Here is a 19,238-nt window from a genome sequence, read left to right on the forward strand (position 1 = left end):
TTCGGCATACGTCGGTCAGGTCTCAAGCAAACCCAAAAGTTAAAGTTGAAAGACGCATTGCGTCGAGCTACGCCATTGGCTTGTAGATCCCATCGTAAAATTTTCAATGAGCCGCCATATTAGGAAGCCAAACCCCTCTTTCATTCGGTTAAGAAAAGACAGGATACACTTCCAGGGTAGTTTTCGGAAGTGCCGGTTATTGCTGAGCGCGCGAATCTAAATCGTTAAATCAGTAGAAGCTGTATCCTAGTTTGGTTCTGTCTCTGTCGTTCATACGGGTTATTTACCTCCTCCTCTACAATGGCGACCGCGGCTGCAACTCCGACCGGCCAGAGAAGCACGTGCGGCAGCGGCACACCGCTGAGTCCGACCAGAATAACCAGACTGCAAGAGAAACAACAGCTCCGGGACCTCAACGACCGCCTGGCCACATACATCGACAAGGTCCGCAGTTTGGAGTCTGAAAACGACGTACTCCACCTGCAAATCAGCGAGAAGGAGGAGGTGAGGAGTCGGGAGGTAACCGGACTGAAAGCCCTTTACGAGACGGAGCTAGCCGACGCCAGGAGGTGTTTGGATGACTCCTCCAAGGAGCGGGCCTGGCTGCAGATCGAGCTGGGAAAGATCAAGTCCGAGCATGAGCAGCTTCTACAGAAGTAAGTCTCCAACGGTTTAATTATGCTGTACAGTCTTGCATGCACAGGACCCCCCCCCCCCCCATGATTAGCTTAAGTCTGTGTGCTGACTTTGATTTTCGAGCCACTATTGCAACATGACGCACGGAAGTTCATCCCGTGGATTACGTTTCCTCGTCGGGTGGGAGCGTCACTCAAACTCGGCCTATTGAAAAGCATTCTTCATTTGTATTTAATATTTTATTTTATTTTACCGTCCTTTTCTCCTTCATGTGGCTCGGTATAAGGCTCTCTGAGGTTTGATTTAGTTACAACATTTAATATTTATTTTACCACAATGGTGGGTGGGTGTTAACGGCTCGTATTGTTTGTTTTGCTGATGGGAAATAACTGTCAAACAAAATCTTTTTTTGAAATTTAACTTTGGCTAATGCTAACCATGGCTAGTCCTAAATAAATAAACAGAAAACAGTTTATATAGAGAAAATGAACCTGTGGTTTAATTAGACTGGACACATGGTGCCTTCAGGGTCTAACGTCAGGATCTGTTCAGAACAAAAGACTCAAACATCAGCGCAAACCTGAGGTGCTTTTGTTATTTCATGATGGAAATGACAACATAGTTTAAAACTTAAAAGTATTATGATGAAATGATTCAGACATTTAAATAACTTGATTTTAATATCCAAATTGTTTATTGAATGTTTGATGTTTTGTGGTCATTTGTGTGGACATCGCACCTGTATTTACAAACATGAGTGTGTTTGTTTGTTCTCATATCTGCGAGAACCTGACAGCAGCAGCTGTTACTCACAGCTGTTAAAATTCATCAATAGACAATGTGGAGTGAAAGTCTCGTGAATCCTGTGTATTTTGTGTTTTCTTATTTCTATTTAAAGTGTTACAAATAGGTAAACTAAAATGTAGTTGTTGTTTTTTTTTGTAGTTGTTACTACTCACCAAGCAGTGTTGTGTTGTGTTGACACACCTAAATTGGCTGTATGCGAAATCAAATAAATAATAATAACATTTATGATAATAACAAAAACCCAGAATATAAGCTTCACAAAGGTGGTATTTTTTAATAGGTGTTTAGTGGGTGCACTTTGCAGTTAATGTGGCTAAAAGGGTCCCATAGCTGTTTCAACTTGTAATCTGACCTTGGTGCATTTCTACTAAGGCTGCACAATATGCAGAAAAAAATCATATTGCCATTATTTTGGCAGATATTATGATTTCAGTGTGACTGGTCGTTATTTTTTTTTCATTTAATTTTCACAGATTTTTTTTTTTTTTTTTTTTTTTTAAATGATGTGATTTTTGTTGAAGCATGTATCAAACAAACATGTTCCTTTATGTCTGGAGAATACAATTTGTTGGCTGGAGCATCTATAACACTATGCACAATAATGCACAGCATTTTACCTTTTTATCAAAAAGATTTCAGCTTCTGCATTTTGGATATTGCACTCTGCTATATTGAGATTTCGACTATATTTCGATTAATTGTGCTGCCCTTATTTCCACCTGTTTGTTGTTGTGAACTGCCACAGATAACACTCAGCTCATGGGGTGCCTCGGTGGCTCACCTGTTAGAACGCATATCACATGGGCTTAGTTCTAACAGCAGCGGCCATGGGTTTGAATCCGACTCATGGCCCTTTCTTGCATGTTGTCCCCTCTCTCTCTCTCTCCCTGACTTTCCTGTCTGTCTCTCACTTCACTATCTGAATTAAGGTAAAAATGTCCCCAAAAAAAGCTTAAGAAAAAGATAAGTCAGTTCATCCAGTCTGAGTTCATGTCAAGTGTAAAAGGGGTCAAAGTTCTTCTTGAACTGTAATGCAGTGACTAAACGTAAAATGAATTCCCATGTTTATTTGACATGTCAGTGATTAGTCCACAATTGATTAGTGGCTGTTAATAATTGAATCGATTTTGAATATATATTAATCCAGGAGGTGTGGTGTAATTGTCAGAAAATGCACAGTGGTTTGCTGTAGTAAGTGGTTGCCTCTCACTGTTGTCACGTGTTGTCTGACCACCCGCAAGGGATGCACAGATTATAAAATGAATGCACCTCCTTGTCATCCCACTCTGGCTTTCTGTGCTCATTGTGGCAGTCATGTTGCTGAACACTGCAGCATTAAGTGAAGAATTACTTTAGCTAGTAGTCAGAGGCTCATGCTAATCTTCAACAGAAGCAGTGAGCAGCTGCTTGGTTCATGCAGGCTGGGAGCTGAGTATTGGACAGCACAGAGCACTGCTGTAGCCACAGTAGAATGATTAAATGTGCTTTAAATATGGTCGACACAGAAGTAATGACCTGTATAAGCGACGTGCTTTGAGTATAGATGAATTAACCAGTGGCAGTAAATCTTAAAAGAAGTTGGTGTGACACTATTTGTGCGTCTTTGGGACATCTGTCCCAGCTGAGCAGCTGTTTCTAGCAGCTGCACTAACGTTAGCTACAGCGAACAATGCACAAGTCATTGGGGAAACCTATATCATGTTTACACAACCAGTAACATTATTTTCCCATCGAAACTGCCTGTCACTGGTTTGGTTTAGTTATGGAGTAATGAGCTATGTTTACAGACTCATAAAGCAACAATCTGAGATGTCACTGATGGCATCACCTTATATGTGACGTTAGGGTCTTGACACCAGCCTCCTTCAATAACTTCAGCTGGTAACCCACTTCCTTGGGTCCTCAGCAACACGCCCACCAAGTGTGAGGTGGATTGGATGAGCGGTTGTTGAGAAGGTTAAAGTGCAGAGTCTGGTCTAGACCTGCTCTATCTGAAAAGTGCCTTGAGTTATAAACTATATAAATAAAAACTGACTTGACTTGGCAGAAAGAGATTTCTCCTTTTTGTTCCAGGTTATTTCCTGTTGAAGGCCACAGCTCCTTTGATAAAGGCCAATGGGTCAGACTTTGAATTGTTACACATGTCCAACAGGTTCAGTCTGATCTGATGTTTGTTCTCCAGCGAAGCCTGGAAGCTGTGCAGTGACATTTGCTCTAAATAGTGTTGAACAGGAAGTGGAAGCTCAGCTATTTTAAATGAGGTCATTATTTTGTGTTTTTATTTGATTAAAGTAACTTGGTGTTTAATCTGTTCTCTGAATTCTAATCAGCTGTGATGGTGAACGTAGGTCAGTGGTTAATGGAAAAAGACCACTGTCTATTAATTGTGTCCGTCCATTAACTATTATATTTTTAATGTGGTCTACTATCAATTAAGGACATTTCTTAAAATTTGTAGTGTAATAATGTATTTTCTCATCATGAGGGGTCAGCAGTGATTTCTTCAATGTGCTGATTTTGTCTGATCAGTGATTCGAAATTGTCAGTTGGTTGTTGGGCTGAACAATAATTGAAATATGATGAAACCTGCAGTATCCAAATCACAGCAGCTGATAAAGATAAAACGTGTCACATAAAACCATAAATGAAGCATTGAGGGGCTTCAGACCAGGCTATAAATCATACCTTACACGCACAGGACCTCCTCATGATTAGCTGAAGTCTGTCTGCTGACTTTGATTTTTGAGCCACTATTGCAACATGATGCACAGAAGTTCATCCCGGGGACTCAAACTATTGAAAAGCGCTCTTCATTTGTATTTGATGTTTGACATTATAAATCATATTCTCTGGATGTAAAAAACATGGTTGTTTGGTTCAAGCCCCAAAAACCATCATTTTTATATATTTTTTTTTTCACTGAAAATGCAAAAATGATCATTCACACTGAAATTGTGACTTGTATGGCAATCAAAATATTTCCCTAAATAATGTTCGACTTGGTTGGTCAAATGTGTCACCAGTTTTTAAGACTGATCATTTCATCACTAGTAAAGAGTAACCACATTAGCGCCCTCCTTAACTGTCTTCTTAATGTCTTTCTGGTAAAATCTTGTGGTTCATATTGAAGTCAGTTATTTATATGCTCTCTAAAACATCTTGGCAATTTATACTTTTCCCCGTGGTGTTTAAACAAGCTGAACAGGAAATGCTGGTTATGACTGTAATACTAATCTGATGCTTTCTGATGAAGCTGGATGATAACTTATTGTCTGTAAAGAAGTATATCAGGTAGTTGTAGTGTCAGGTAGTTGTAGTGGTTGTAGTGTAGCATCAGGTAGTTGTAGTGGTTGTAGTGTAGCATCAGGTAGATGTAGTGGTTGTAGTGTGGTAGGTAGGTGTGGTCTTACTGAGACTGTCCCTGTGAAAGAGCCCTGTGGGCCTATGGTGTGTTTCTCAGTAGAATGTGAAAAAGCAGACATACCACACCACATTCCAGTCATAGTTTATCCACTTTAGTGGCCTTCTCATCCACCCTTCATAAACTCGAGGCAGACCGTGTGGAAATAACTGGCCTCTGTCTCAGCAGAGCTGCTCCAACAGACACTGAAACCCACTCAATGAGTCCCGTGGTCACACAGTGAACCCGGGTCAGAGTTAGGAAACACTCCTACATTTATTTGATTTTTTTTAAATATGAGATGTGTGGCTCTCGTATCTTTGCCTATTTTTTTTTTTTAATATCAACGTATTCAGGAAATAAAAGACTTTTATGTGCACTCACATGTCATAAATAAGCTCTTCTTCGAATTTACAGCTCTTCTGTGTTTCACCTCTTCTTTTGTGTTGACCCTCTGTGGCCAGCAGAGGGCCCTGTTTCCTGCAGACTGGACTGATCATGGTCAACCGGCAGCAGGAACCACTCTAAACTTTTGACCCACAAAATACACAAAAGTACTTGAAAATGGAGTACCACACGTTTTAAAGTGTGTCGTACAAAAAGAGGAGGGGCAGTTAAACTAATGAAACAGCCCTGTAATAAATCCTGGCTTCATGAGTTTGAATGTTGAGCTTTGTTAAACCTGTCGGAGATGTGTTGATGCTCATCTTAGAGGCTGTAGTTTGTGTTTATGTTGAAAGGTGTTCCTAATATTTGTGAGTGGAGTGAATTGTCTGTCTGTTCTGCCTTCATGGTTATATTTATTTTATAAATCATTTATTGTCGCACTACTTCCGTCCTGCTCTCTGCTCTGTGGGAGAGGTGGGGCTGCAGGTACACAGCGCACGCACACACATACACACACATACAGAGCAAACAGCAGGAAACATAACTGAAGATTACTGCTGTTGACGTTACTATCACTGAACTTTACTTTAAGGGCAATAAAAACTAAAAGGCCAATACAAACTTTATCCAACCACCTGTTCAAACCAGAACAATCAATTCACATCTGAATTTATTTTTAAATAGTACAAGTAATAGTGTGTGCTGGATCAATAAGTGTATGGATAGAGATAAAGATAAAATCAGCTGGTTAGTGTCTGACTTTGGCAGGATGAGCACATCACAGTTCAAGCCCCTTCACTCTGAGTCTTGTTTAACCAGTGTTATTTTGTGATTATTATTTTTACGGCGCACAGTGCGATCAGTCACAAACATGTGAAGGATTACTTCATGTGTAAGTGTCTGTTCATTAGTAGACAGAGCTTTTTAATATCTTTTATCCTTGTAGCTGATAAAAACTCTCATGAAATCATTAAATCGTCTGCTGCTGCCCGAGAATTTACACTACAGTTTGTGTTTGAGAAAATGTCTAACCCAGAATCTGGGATTATTGATTGAGTGTCATTTAGATTTTGGGGGAGGAAAATTAATCGTTTAGGTTAATTGACTATCCGATAAAGTAGTCGATAGATTAATCGTTAGAAAGAATATAGAAATAGTCATTAGTGGAGGTTATTCTCGTTAAAATCTTAATGATACCTATCTCTAGTGGACGAACCTGTAACCACTACTACAAGGGCAGTGACTGTACACATGACACACGACTATGTCCATGTGTGCGTCTGCAAGGCAGCCTGATTGAGGTCCCTGCTGACGATTGGGTTTTAACTCTCACAAGCAGTCACCACCATCACACACTGTCATCCACACACACTCACCAAACCTTACCTTCCTCCTTCCAGCTATAGCAAGAAGGATTCGGACGCAGCAGGAGCTCAGGCCAGGGTGAAGGACTTGGAGGCTCAGCTGAACTCTAAAGATGCCATCCTGGCAACAGCACTGTCCGAGAAGAGGGGCCTGGAGGCCAGACTGGCTGACCTGCAGGAGCAGTTGCAGGAGGTACAGCTGCTGTCACATGATGTGATGAGGCTGGGCAGATGTTTTTCCTCTTTAAATGATCTTTTCAACATTAATGACAGATGCAGCGAGTGATTGTGCTTAAATTACAAAAACACAGGTGTAGTAAATATTGTACTTTTATTCTGAATCTTGTACTTGTACGTTGCTTGTCAGGTCTATGTGAACTTATTTTCAAAGTGCGTCTCGTTTTGTGTGTGTTATCAGCTGGATACAGGTCTTACTCAGGCCAAGAAGCACCTTGCAGATGAGATGCTGCTACGTGTTGACTTGGAAAACCGCTGCCAGAGTCTGACTGAGGACATGGATTTCCGTAAGAGCATGCATGAGGAGGTGAGAGTTTTATTTTATAAAGTAAAAGTAGACAAGACTCTGGTGCCGAGGCTCCAGACTGATAAAACACAATCAAAAGAGAAGTAAAGGATACATTTAAAAAATTAGATAAAAAGAGTCAAGTTGACTTGAGTTAATTAGGACAGGATCAGACCTGAGAACAGTGTCTATGTGCTGACTGTTTGCTGTGCTACAGGAAGTGAAAGAGGCCCGGCACCGCTACGAGAGCCGCCTGGTTGAGGTGGACTCTGGACGGAAAGAGGAGTATGAATATAAACTGACTCAGGCTCTTGCTGACATGAGGGCTCAGAATGAGGAGCAGATAATGATCTACAAGGACAACATGGAGAGCACCTACCTGACCAAAGTAAGCACACACACACACACACACACACACACACACACACAACTTATGTCTTGTGTCTAACAGCCAAGATGAGTAATTAAATGACCATGGTATAAGTGTAATTGCTATATGTCCCAAGCATAATGTGGACAGTCAAACAGTGCACCCATACCGCATGTGGTTCCAACACCACAGGCATGGTGGTGCTGCTGTTACAGCCTCCAGTCTTTTCCACCAGATGCTGGAACCTGGTTCTAGGGATTTGGCAAACACCAGACAGGGAAAATGGTTCCACATCAAAAAAGCATGTAGACAGAGCCACAACTGAGAATACTACTCAGTAATCATGATGCCAGTTATTGTCCACTGTTCAGATGCACCTCTGTCTCCCTGGTGCTAAGATGCAAATGTATCTGAAACAGCACGTGTTAATGCAGCTGATGTTTCTGTTCGCCACCGTTTTTAAACTCTTTGTGTTTACATTATTAAATGACATGTTTGTATTCAATTTACTAATTAACTCCCTCTTCTTCTCATTGCTCTCGTATGTAACTTTATGTATTTTGTTCTATATAAGGGAACCCTTATAACATCTGAGAGCAGATAACACTGGTGTCTCTTTCACTGTTGCTCACTCATGGCACCAGGGAAAATGTAACGGTAAATGTGATGTGAACTGACTTGTATTGCCAATACATGTGTGAAGTTGTGGTTTGATGCACTTCAGCCACTTTTGCATCACACCATGTTTTGAAAAATGGTGTTATATTGTTTTGCTGTCTTGACTAAGGATAAGGACTAAGGTTTTTTTGTCACAGCATGTTCTTTTTTCTTTTTACTTTTTTATTCAACTTCTTGGTAGAATAATATGTGATTTAGTTGTTTGATAAGAAGGAAACATCAGGACAGGATCTGAAGTGAAGATTATTTTTTGGCAGCAGTCAAACCATCAGAAAAACACAGGTGGACCCTACCATTAATTATAATTAAATTATCCTCATACACAGTATGTAAGTAAGCAGCCAAGTGAAACTGTAAGTACACTAAGAGCCAAACGACAGGTCACTAACTTTACAACATACCAAGCACGTAACTGACTTCCTGCTTGTCAGGAAGTGACTGACTCTGCTCGGTTCCTCTTTGAGAGTGTGATGAGAAGGAAACCGTGTTGATGTTTCTGACTCGAATCATCTGTCTCCAGCTGGAGGACCTGCGTCGTCTGTCCGAGATGAACGGAGCATCAGCCAACATGGCCCGAGAGGAGCTCAGAGAGTCCAGCCTGAGGATCGAGAACCTGAGCGGCCAGCTGGCAGGACTGCAGAAAGAGGTGGACATTTATCTTACTCATTCACTTTTAATTTTCTAACTAAATTAGAGTTAGTTTGAAAATAAGCATTATGTCGTAGTGACCTAAACAAAAACATCCAACTGAATCCTATGAAGATCTTCATCATATTAGTCATGTTGGAGTTTCCAGATTCTATGAGCTTTACCTGTTCTCCCATAAAAATAATGAAACATGACATATCCCTATTAAAGCAGACTGCAGCTCTGGTGGAACATGTCACTTCAGGTGCTGTTAAGACATGATGTATAATACAGGAAGTCCAGTTCAAGTTTTTACAACTGCGCAAATATCCAGGTAAAGTGCTGTTGGTGTATAGACAGGCTGCTTCACGCAAAATACTTTCTCTCTGTGAAAACATGTGACAACACATCACCTGTTTTTTTTTTTTTTTTTTTTTTGTTTTTTTAAATCAATCTAATTCCCACCTTTTATAAAATACTGGGTCCATCATTCACATACTGAAGAGTCGAAGGATAAGTGTCACATGTCTAGATCAGATCTTATGTTCAAAACATTTGTTCAGTGACTGAGAATTTACACAAATGTTCAGAAAAACGTAGGTCAACAAATACACAAGCTGTAATCTTCTTGAGTGATGCTTCACATATCATCATGGTTATAGTGACCAAAATGATCATGGTGAAATGATTTCAGTGTGTTTCAACAATAATACTGATAACCAATATTTACAGTGAAAAGCACAAAATAAAAGGAGCAGCACTTCGCACTGTTTGCATAAACCAATACCACATGAAAACAATATCACATGTGCATTATAGATGGCGCCATGTGGCCATGAGGGGTAACTGCACTGTGCACACTGCAGATAAGAAAACAGTCTTCTGGTGTCACCTGACCAGACGAGCTTACGAGGCTTGGGCTGTAGACATGTTCATGTTTCTCCGACTGTCAAACTACGGCACAGAAAATGAGAAACTAAAATAACGAACCAAGACAACTCTTCTCTGATACTTAGACATGAAAGCTAATTTAATTTTGAAGATTCAGCATCCAGAAGACTCAGAGTCTCAAGAGCAGAACTACTCATTTTCATAAATGAGGGCCCTTACCTCTTACAATGTTGTGGATTTGTATTGTATTTTTTTGTCTTTCATGAACACAGACCAGACAGACAAATCCAATCAATGTTGCATTGAAATGGCAATACATTATTGAATGTTGAATCTTTGTTATTCATATAATAAACCCGTTATCATCCATTGCGATGTTTGTTTAGACATCGTCATATGCCAAGTCGGTAGACATCGCCCTGTTGCCCACTGACATTAAAATTTCCCCTGATGTAATAGAAACTGTTTATGCCAAATCATTTTGAAAGAACAACAGCCGACATTTAGCCGACCAATGGCGTAACTTTCACTCACTCATTCAGTCACAGACATTGGGATGTATTCCTGGACTGTGGCCGGTCCAGCCAATAAAATATGATAATGTGTTTGTTTGGTCTGTGACATCATCACCATCTAACTGTCTGACATCCTCTCAGACTCGTGGTTGGCGTGATCGTATAGCAGAGCTGGAGGCAGCGCTGGCTCAGGAGAAAGACATGAGCCGTAAGCTGCTGGCAGACAAAGACCGGGAGGTGGCTGAGATCCAGGCCAAGATGCAGCAGCAGCTGAATGAATACGAACAGCTGCTGGATGTTAAACTGGCTCTGGACATGGAGATCAATGCTTACCGTAAACTTCTGGAGGAGAAGAAGAGAGGTGAGCACCCACAAAGTGTATAAAATCTGGCTACAATTTACTACTTCACAGTCTGTGTCAATAGTTTTCCATCTGAAATGATTGTATGTATGGGTCAGCGTCCAACTGTCCAACTGTGGCGTTTCCTCCCCCAGACTGAACCTGTCTCCCAGTCCTTCGTCCCGCGTCACGGTGTCCCGAGCCTCATCCAGCAGCCGCAGTGTGCAGACCACCCGGGGGAAGAGAAAGCGCGTTGACGTGGAGGAACAGGAAGCCAGCAGCTCGGTGTCCATCGCTCACTCCGCCTCGGCCACAGGACCCATCTGCATCGACGAGATCGACACCGACGGCAAGTTCATCAGCCTCCAAAACAGTGGAGACGAGGTGAGACCTGCTTTTAGATCTTACATGTATCTTGGTTAGTTCATGTGTGTGTAAAATAGATGTCACTGCTGAAAATCTTTTATTTTGACAGTCGGTATAACTGTAGTGAATTAGACCTTTTTCTCGTTATTGTTGTGTGTCTCAGGACCAGGCCATGGTGGGTTATGAGATGATTAAGACGACTGGAGATTCCACAAACACCTACAAGTTCACACCCAAGTACATCCTGAAAGCCGGGCAGAAAGTCACAGTAAGAGTTTGTCCTTTTCAGCTGAACATGTTGAACATGAGTATGCTAAGGAATCATGTTTTTAAGTTCAACAGATGGCCAAAACCAATGGCTGCTGGGAGACAGTTAAATAGGTGGGGTACCACTTTACAATAAGCCTACTGTTATAAAGGATTTATAAATGGTTTATAATTAGGTTATTCATTCGGTTGTTAACACTTAATAAATCATAAACAATTATGAACATGTTATAACACATACATTTTCATACAGTGATGCAGCTCACTATTTGGCAAGATCAAGTTAATGCTTACTCATTAATCTTACTAATGAGTTATTAATATTTATAACTGGTGAAAAGGAGCCTTATTGTAAAGTGTGAAACACATCATCCTTTACAGGTTAGAGATAAAGAAAATGGAGAGAGAGAGAGAGAAGTAGTACATTGTTGTTTTCAGGTTGCTGTCTGAGTGTTGTTGCTAGAGCAACTTCCTTTATGCAAATGTAGTTTAGAATTACAACATGTGTGAAAAGAAGCTCTATCTATAGTTAATGTAAAGATAGAGGGTGTCGTCACAACACAAATCAATAACGTGAGATATGAATTTCTCCCTTTGGGCTGATGTTTTCTGTCTGATTCCTGCTGTTTGTCACTTAATCTGTGTTCTGTGATAAAAATGAAGATGACTTTCGGGGTTTGTTGAACCCTAACGTACCTGTGTGTGTGTGTGTGTGTGTGTGTGTGTGTGTGTGCAGGTGTGGGCCTCTGATGCCGGTGTGAGCTCAAAACCTCCCACAGACCTGGTTTGGAAGAACCAGTCCTCCTGGGGTTCAGGGGAGGACGTCCATGTGGTGCTGACCAACCCCCAGGGAGAAGTGAGACCTCACTCACTCACTCACTCACTCACTCACTCACTCACTCACTCACTCACTCACTCACTCACATACATTATGACCGACCATCCGTTCTTCGGTAGTGTAAATTTGACCTCACCACCTCTACCATTCTTAAATTTCCTTTTGACAAAGAAGCTTTGGAGCAAAGGTACAGTGTGCTGTTTAAGGGTTTAGACTAGATTGTAGGATTAGAGTTTTTAGGGATTTATTTGTCTAATTACATATAAACAACATTTAAATCCTAAAGACAAAAATCATGTGAAATGCTGATGTTTTTGCCACAATAAATCCTCTGAACCACAGAGAGGCTCTAATGATGCAGCAGCCTTCTTGGTAAACAGTTTCTTGGTCCCAGGCAGTAACAGCGCTGTCTGTTGTCAAGCTGTTCCAAACTTTAGGGTATAAATTGTGTTGTGTGTGTGTGTGTGTGTGTGTGTGTGTGTGTGTGTAGCATCAAATACATCAGGCTAGTTCAGTTCATCTTGAACTTTTTCATTCTTTGTTCTCTTCTGTTGTTTGCCTCTTTGTCACTTAAAATGCTGTGACGTAAGAGATGTCAGAATGAACCGAATGATGACACACAGAAAACTGTGTGTTTCCTTTTGTTAATGTCGCAGCTTGTGTTGCATTCACCACTTGGCCTGATGACTTAAAGCAGGCTGATTTATTTTCTTTCTTAGTTAATGATTATGTTACTTTTGCAATGTGGCAAAATAAAGTTTTGAAAATGTGGTGGCATTTTTGTCAAGTGTACATACATAATGAGAATAGCTCAGGGAAATATCTGGCTCTGGGGGCCTTAGCTTTCAGGAAATGTGGCCCCCTGAACAACATAGTTGAATAGCCTTGGGCTAGGGAATGCATTACTTTAATGAGTGACACCCCCCACCCCTCTGAAACAAGTCTTTGTGTGTGTGTGGCAGGAAGTGGCAAAGAGAACCACGTCATACAAGACAGCAATAGAAGAAGAGCAAGGTGAGGAGGAGGATGATAACGGAGTGGAGGCCATCGAGGAAGACCTCTTCCACCAGCAGGTGAGACCTACAGGTCCACATTTATGGGAAAACACTTGTTGGTGTCTTGCAAATAAGTTTGTCTCCTCACACGTCTGGTACCTTGACTGTTTGTGTGCAGGGAGACCCTCGCGCTGCCAAAAGAGGCTGCTCCATCATGTGAGCTCACTGCACCAACCAGCCATCATCACCTCCTCCTCTGAGCCCAGCCAGTCTGCTGCCAACTGTAATACTAGAACTATTTTTCTATCTTTTGTAGTGGATTTCAATAAAATGTTTGGATTTTATTTTATCTTTTTATTTCTCATAAAAATATAAGACAGCTTTTGGTAGATGTATTTTTATCTGATAAACCAAAATAACCTGGTTATTGAAAAAAGTTTGTATTTGTAGCTCAGAACCTTTTCACCCTTTTTAAACTGCAGCATGAAGCTGAACTCAAGGACAGACTGTGTCTTTCAGAAAACGAGTCATGTACTGTGTCATTTTTAAAATAGATTTTAATTTTGTTATTTTATTTTATATTTTATCTTCATTTTATTGTTGACTTAAGGCCTTTAAATTACACAGTGTGTCAGTTGTTAGTTTAGGTCCTGGGCTGGTTTAGATCTGTTTTTCATACGGAGAGAAAATAAACACTGAAAGCACAAGTACACTAAAACCTCTGCAGTAAGAGGTGATGTAATACATTACTTCCTCCAGTCAGCCTGGACCTTGAGTGGACATAATGTCAGCATCACATGATCTGGAAATCTCTGCGTTTTCTTTAAGTATCTTTAAAAAAAAAAAAAAAAAAAAAAAAAAACTGAAATACCATGATTGTATTTATGATGAAGTCAGAGGACAGTTGACGTCTGATCTGGGGACACTACAGAAAATGGACTGAAAGCCTCCATCAATGTTCACCAGTAAATCTCATTTTTATATGAATGAAAACTTGTGCCATCGGGATAATTTGACAGGTGTTATAATCACAGGGTCTTTAATGTGATGGCAGCAAACATGAGTTTCTCTCCGCTGACTTTAACTAAGCGTTGCACCACTAATTAAGAAGTATTGATTGTATTCTTGACTTTTGATATTTGAAGTGTTTGAAGTTCTTTTTGTGTTTGTGTATTACTATGCATGCTATGGCTGTAATCTTCATAGTTGAATGATTAAATGTTTTCTTGTACTTGTGTTTTACTTTTTTTGTTCATCAATCAGGAAGTCAGTAAAATGAATGAGGCTAGTCAAGGCATTGGTAACATCTCAAAACTACAGAGATATATTTTTATTTGAGGAGCAGCGTTAATATGAACAAAAGAACATTGGGCCTCATTCACCAATATCTTAAGTATTTACTTAAATTCTTTGTTCTTAAGAAAACTCTGTCAGATTCATGAACGTGTTCTTAAACCGCAGAATTGTTCACACCTGTGTTCTTAGATTGATGAATGCCACTCTCCTCGTAAATTGAAAGTGTGCGCCAGTTGGCCCTAATTAGCAGAGGTAAACACCCGAAAATGCCCTTAAAAGGGCGTGAGACTGAAGGGTCGTGTGCAGACACAGACAGAAGTCATAAAGAGTTACCGTAAGGGAAAGTTGAGAAAATGCCAAAATGAAAATCCAAAGACAAAACACCGAAATCAAAACACAAAAGGAACTCTGGTAGTTCTGAAGTGGAGGGACTGCTGCAGGAAGTCCGATGCAAACGAGGGGTTTAGTGTTAATGTAGCGTTCAGTTATTTTAAAAGACCATAATGCTTTGTAAAATAATTTTTTTTTTTTTTTTACAGTATTATACAACTGTAGAACAGAAGAAAATGCAATAACCACTTATTTTGCCCAAACATGTCAGCACTCAAATGTGCATAAGAATACTCGAGTGTGCAAAGATTCTGTTCTCACCTAAGAACAAATTGCAAAGAAAACATTGGTGAATGTCAGAATCTTCATAAAAAGTGGGTTTGAAGAAGAAATTTCTTCTTTGGAATGGATTGTGAATGAGGTCCATTGTGCAGTCACAGTAAAATAGTTATAAACCAATGAGATCTCCAATATAAAATTTATTGAATTAATAAATTTAACAATATGTTCTTGTTTTTCAGTCAATGTGGACAAGCTCCAATTAAACCTGGCCTCACTGCATGTCTGAAGGAGATGACAGGGTCCACACATCCAAAGCAAGAGAATGTACAGCAGTTTCAAATGACTGCAATTAGAGTTTTTGTGAGGAGAATAAATGATCTAGACCCGTGGTTCCCAACCTCTCATGGCCCGCTTAAAAATCTCATATGTTGGTGGCTACATTCGACCCTGTAACAATATGGGGGCCGATACGTTCTCAGAGTATTTTTAATTTTAATGATAACGACTGAACTGAAAGAAGATGGAGAGATCACTTGTCAATTTACCATCTGCTTTTTAACTATCTTTCCTTATAATGCTTCCTGTCGCTAATCGCCTGTCTATTTTGAAACTCCAGTTGTTGCCAAGGATGTAATCTGCACGGCGACAGTGGCCTGGTCAGCAGCAACATGAAAGTTTACATCATTGTCTTATCACAGTGATGGGTCTTTGTCAAGAAAACAAAACAATGAAAGTTTTTCAACATTTTTTGTGTTTTTAAAGATAATTTTTATTTTATTTTATTAAATATTAAAAATACTTACTAAAAAAAATAGGAAAATACTTGCTTTCACCAAAATTGTTCTGTTTTGCAAATGATTTGTTGGCCCAATTGCAATACTTTCACAGCCCACCAGTGGGTCCCCTCCCACAGGCTGGAAACCACTGATTTATAATCTGACGGTGTTGAAGTCTACAGCTAAAAGTCATAATCATAGCATTAATCAACAGGAAACTTTGCAAAAAAAACCCCATGGTATTAAATAATAGTACATTTTGTGTGTGTGTGTGTGTGTGTGTGTCTGTGTGTGTGTGTGTGTGTGGGGACCCGCCATCAAAAGTGACAAGCAAGAGTTTGGCAAATCGTTAGCAGAGGGGCTTTAAATGAGATCGACTATGAGACAATGAGTAGTATAAAACTTAAATGGTTTGCTTGAGATAGCTGTGAGATAACCACGCCCCCTCATTTGAATATTACATATGGAAATAAAAAGAGCTGGGAAATAAAAGTGGAATTAAGAAAAAAAAGTCTCTGGAAATAAATAAATGTGGAATTACAGAAGTCCCCTGAAATAAATTGAAAGGAGTACAGCCTCCCTCTTCATGAAGAGACCCCCCACTGAGTGGGGGTGGGGGGGGCCACAGTCACTCTAACTAGAGGAGGACAGCTCCTTGGTGCGCCCTCCCACTCTTCTCCACAACCTCATCTACTTCCACACACTGTCAAGTTGCATCAAGAAATTACTCACACAGGAAATGAACTGAGTTTGCCCTTCAAAATAAAATGTCCATATTAACGCACCATATGTCTGTCCTATAAGAGGGTGTCCCTCTTTTTGTTTGCTCTGTGAGGCATCTTGTAAATTTGCTCAACAAATGACATGATCATCAAAAAGGCATGTAGTTTGTAAAAAATTTGCTTTTCATAGCAAATATTCAACAATGTATTGAATGAAGTATTTGATCTTTTCTGTGCTTGTATTTCTCTCAATATGACTCTGTATCTGTTTGTCTTCTCTTTGAAACCTGTTGATTTCATGTCTTGTCTATTTCATTTTGCTGCCTTTGTCAAGCACTTTGTAACATGGATTTTGAAAAGTGCTCTATAAATAAATAGATTATTATTATTATTATTATTATTATCATTATTATCATTATTATCATACCTATCCTGTAGTCATGTTGTTGTGATGCTTGACATTTCATCATTATAGTGGAGAGCGTGTCCCTTCAAAGCTGTTTTCAGTAGGTTTATTGCTGCTGTAAATCAGTCTGTACCTTGTGTCTTGTCTGTTATTATTCTGTCTTAATCATGGTGGATTATTGAACCTATAGGAGACAGGACCAGGGGTCTGAGTGATCAGGGGGCTGTTAGTTAGGGGTGGGGGTTTCCCATTCATATTTCTTGTCTGCTACCACATTCCAGTAATAACAGCTGATACTAACATCAAGTGTCCGGTTTCATAATCTGTCCACAAATTATTACTTTGTTTTTATGATTCTGTCGGTTGTTTTCTTATGTGTAACTGTTAACAGGATGGTGATGTAAAACAGATTAACCTCCAGTCATAACTACAGAAAGTCACAGAGGCAAATGAGACCAGTTTCCCTCTTAAACCTTGGTTACAAATGACAAGTATTCATCACATTTGTTGTTTTTTCTGTACTTATAATCCATATTTTTCCAGCACTGGTGAAATTTTGTTTTTCTACACCCTCAATATCCTTAAATGTGAAATGTGAAACCTTCACATTATCCTGTGCATGTGCAGTAATACTCTGATCATGTGCAGTTTTATCACCTATGTGCAATATAACTGAGAACAGGGACTCACTCTGTTTTTATACAATTTATTGTTTGTGTTTATTTATCTGTACAGACTCTAATGTGCCTACTTGTCTGTAGTTTTATGTGTCTTTATGTAGTTATGTTACTGTATCTTTATGTTTACTGTATGAACCACTGGAGACACTTCATTTTGTTGTACACTGTGCAATGACAATAAAGGCATTGAATTGAATCGTCCTCTTTTATTTTGAAGTCCGCACATCTCATGTTCCGGCCTTACGTTGTTTAGCGTAACGCCTGTGGATAGTGGTTGTCTTATGTCACGCAGAGTGTCCGTGTTTATTACCTGGAACATGTGGCCGTGTGTGGAGTGAAACATCGCGCTCGTCTCCAGGTGTCTCCGCCGTGTCTCTGAGAGTGTCACAGCCGCAGACATGACTCTGTCTCTGGGATGGCTCTCGGCTCTGGTCGCGGGTGTTTTCTCCGCTCATGTTTTACAGAGGCTCTGCTTCCCATACTTCTGGAGAGACCTCCTCTTTCTGCTGAGGGTGATCAGGTACGGCGTGAAGCTGGAGCTGTTCAAGATCACATCCAGCGTGTGCACGGTCCTGGAGCGGTTCATCCAGCAGGCGCAGCGCATCCCCGACAAGCCGTTCGTCCTCTACGATGGACGGGTCCACACCTACCGGGACATCGAGCAGCGGAGCAACAGGCTCGCCAATGTTTTCCTCGAGAAAGTCAACCTGAGGAAAGGAGACTGTGTTGCCTTGCTCATGGGCAACGAGCCCGACTTCCTGTGCGTTTGGTTCGGGTTGGCGAAGGTCGGCTGCTCGGTGGCTTTCCTCAACACTAACATCAAGGCCAAGTCTCTACTGCACTGCTTCAACTGCTGTGGAGCCAAGACTCTGATTGTTGGTTCAGGTAAAACTCACCTTCTGTCCTACATACATCTATGCGGCTTCTCTCTGGTGCCCCGGGTCAGATCTCCTCTGACGGCCTCACTATTTTCATTGTAATATTGTATAATAACTAGAAGCCTTTCATAGACTAGTGGTTCTTAAAACCACAAATATATCTTCTCATAAACTTTAAAACGTAAAATAAAACACAGGAAAAGTGTAAAATATGTACTTTTACACATGAGTAACGCTACAATAAGAAAATAGAACAAGCTGGCTTCCTATAATATTTTTTATTATTTGTATAAATATGTATGTCTAAGTCTATGTACTAAGATATGGTCAGTATTTCTACTACTACAATGAAACCAGATTGGAGGTGCTCCTCCTGAACCTTGTGCAGGTCTGATCAGCAGCCACTGGAAAAGCTGGTTTGAGGTTATTGTTGCCGAAGGAGGTTCAACCAGTTATTAAAATCACTCACACATGTTTGTCTGCAGCTGTGACTCAGATCACACTTCATGGCCAGTTCATTCACAAAACCAGGTCATTAAGAGGCTTCAATGACTTTTTCTTGCCACTAAACCTTTTACCAAAAATGTCAAACATTCTTCTTCTGTGGTGTTTCCAGTCAGAGAAGTTGGTGTTCTAAAATCATAATAAACTGATTCACACTTCTCCACATTTTATAGACCGAACTATCTACAAATTCAAATCAGTAGACTAATTGATAATTAAAACATTCCTTAACTACAGTGGAATGGTCAGTATTTTATGAGCTCATTATATTTCTTGAATGAATGAATGGATGAATGAATGGATGAATGAATGGATGAATGAATTTTTTGATGATTGAAAAATATATTTCTGCCATGCAGT

The 19,238-nt window shown here is 40.1% G+C and overlaps 2 protein-coding genes across 2 annotated transcripts in view; both read left to right on the top strand.

Annotated features, from left to right (window-relative positions):
* The first annotated feature begins 9 nt into the window (after positions 1-9).
* lmnb1 (lamin B1) lies at positions 10-14,235 on the top strand. Its single transcript, XM_056404214.1, is given in 12 exon segments — positions 10-656; positions 6,631-6,787; positions 7,013-7,138; positions 7,335-7,505; positions 8,686-8,811; positions 10,340-10,541; positions 10,544-10,559; positions 10,694-10,922; positions 11,068-11,172; positions 11,908-12,027; positions 12,972-13,082; positions 13,183-14,235. Coding segments are annotated over 12 exon segments (1,761 nt in total). The 5' UTR covers positions 10-300; the 3' UTR covers positions 13,225-14,235.
* A 3,365-nt stretch (positions 14,236-17,600) lies between these two features.
* Positions 17,601-19,238, top strand: part of slc27a6 (solute carrier family 27 member 6) — a 30,738-nt gene continuing 29,100 nt past the window's right edge. Inside the window, exon 1 of the mRNA XM_056403743.1 lies at positions 17,601-18,381. Within this exon, the coding sequence (XP_056259718.1) occupies positions 17,895-18,381 (487 nt within the window). The 5' untranslated portion in view covers positions 17,601-17,894. The remainder of the gene's footprint in view (positions 18,382-19,238) is intronic.

This window comes from Seriola aureovittata, chromosome 18 (genome assembly GCF_021018895.1).
Source record: "Seriola aureovittata isolate HTS-2021-v1 ecotype China chromosome 18, ASM2101889v1, whole genome shotgun sequence".
NCBI lineage: Eukaryota > Metazoa > Chordata > Actinopteri > Carangiformes > Carangidae > Seriola > Seriola aureovittata.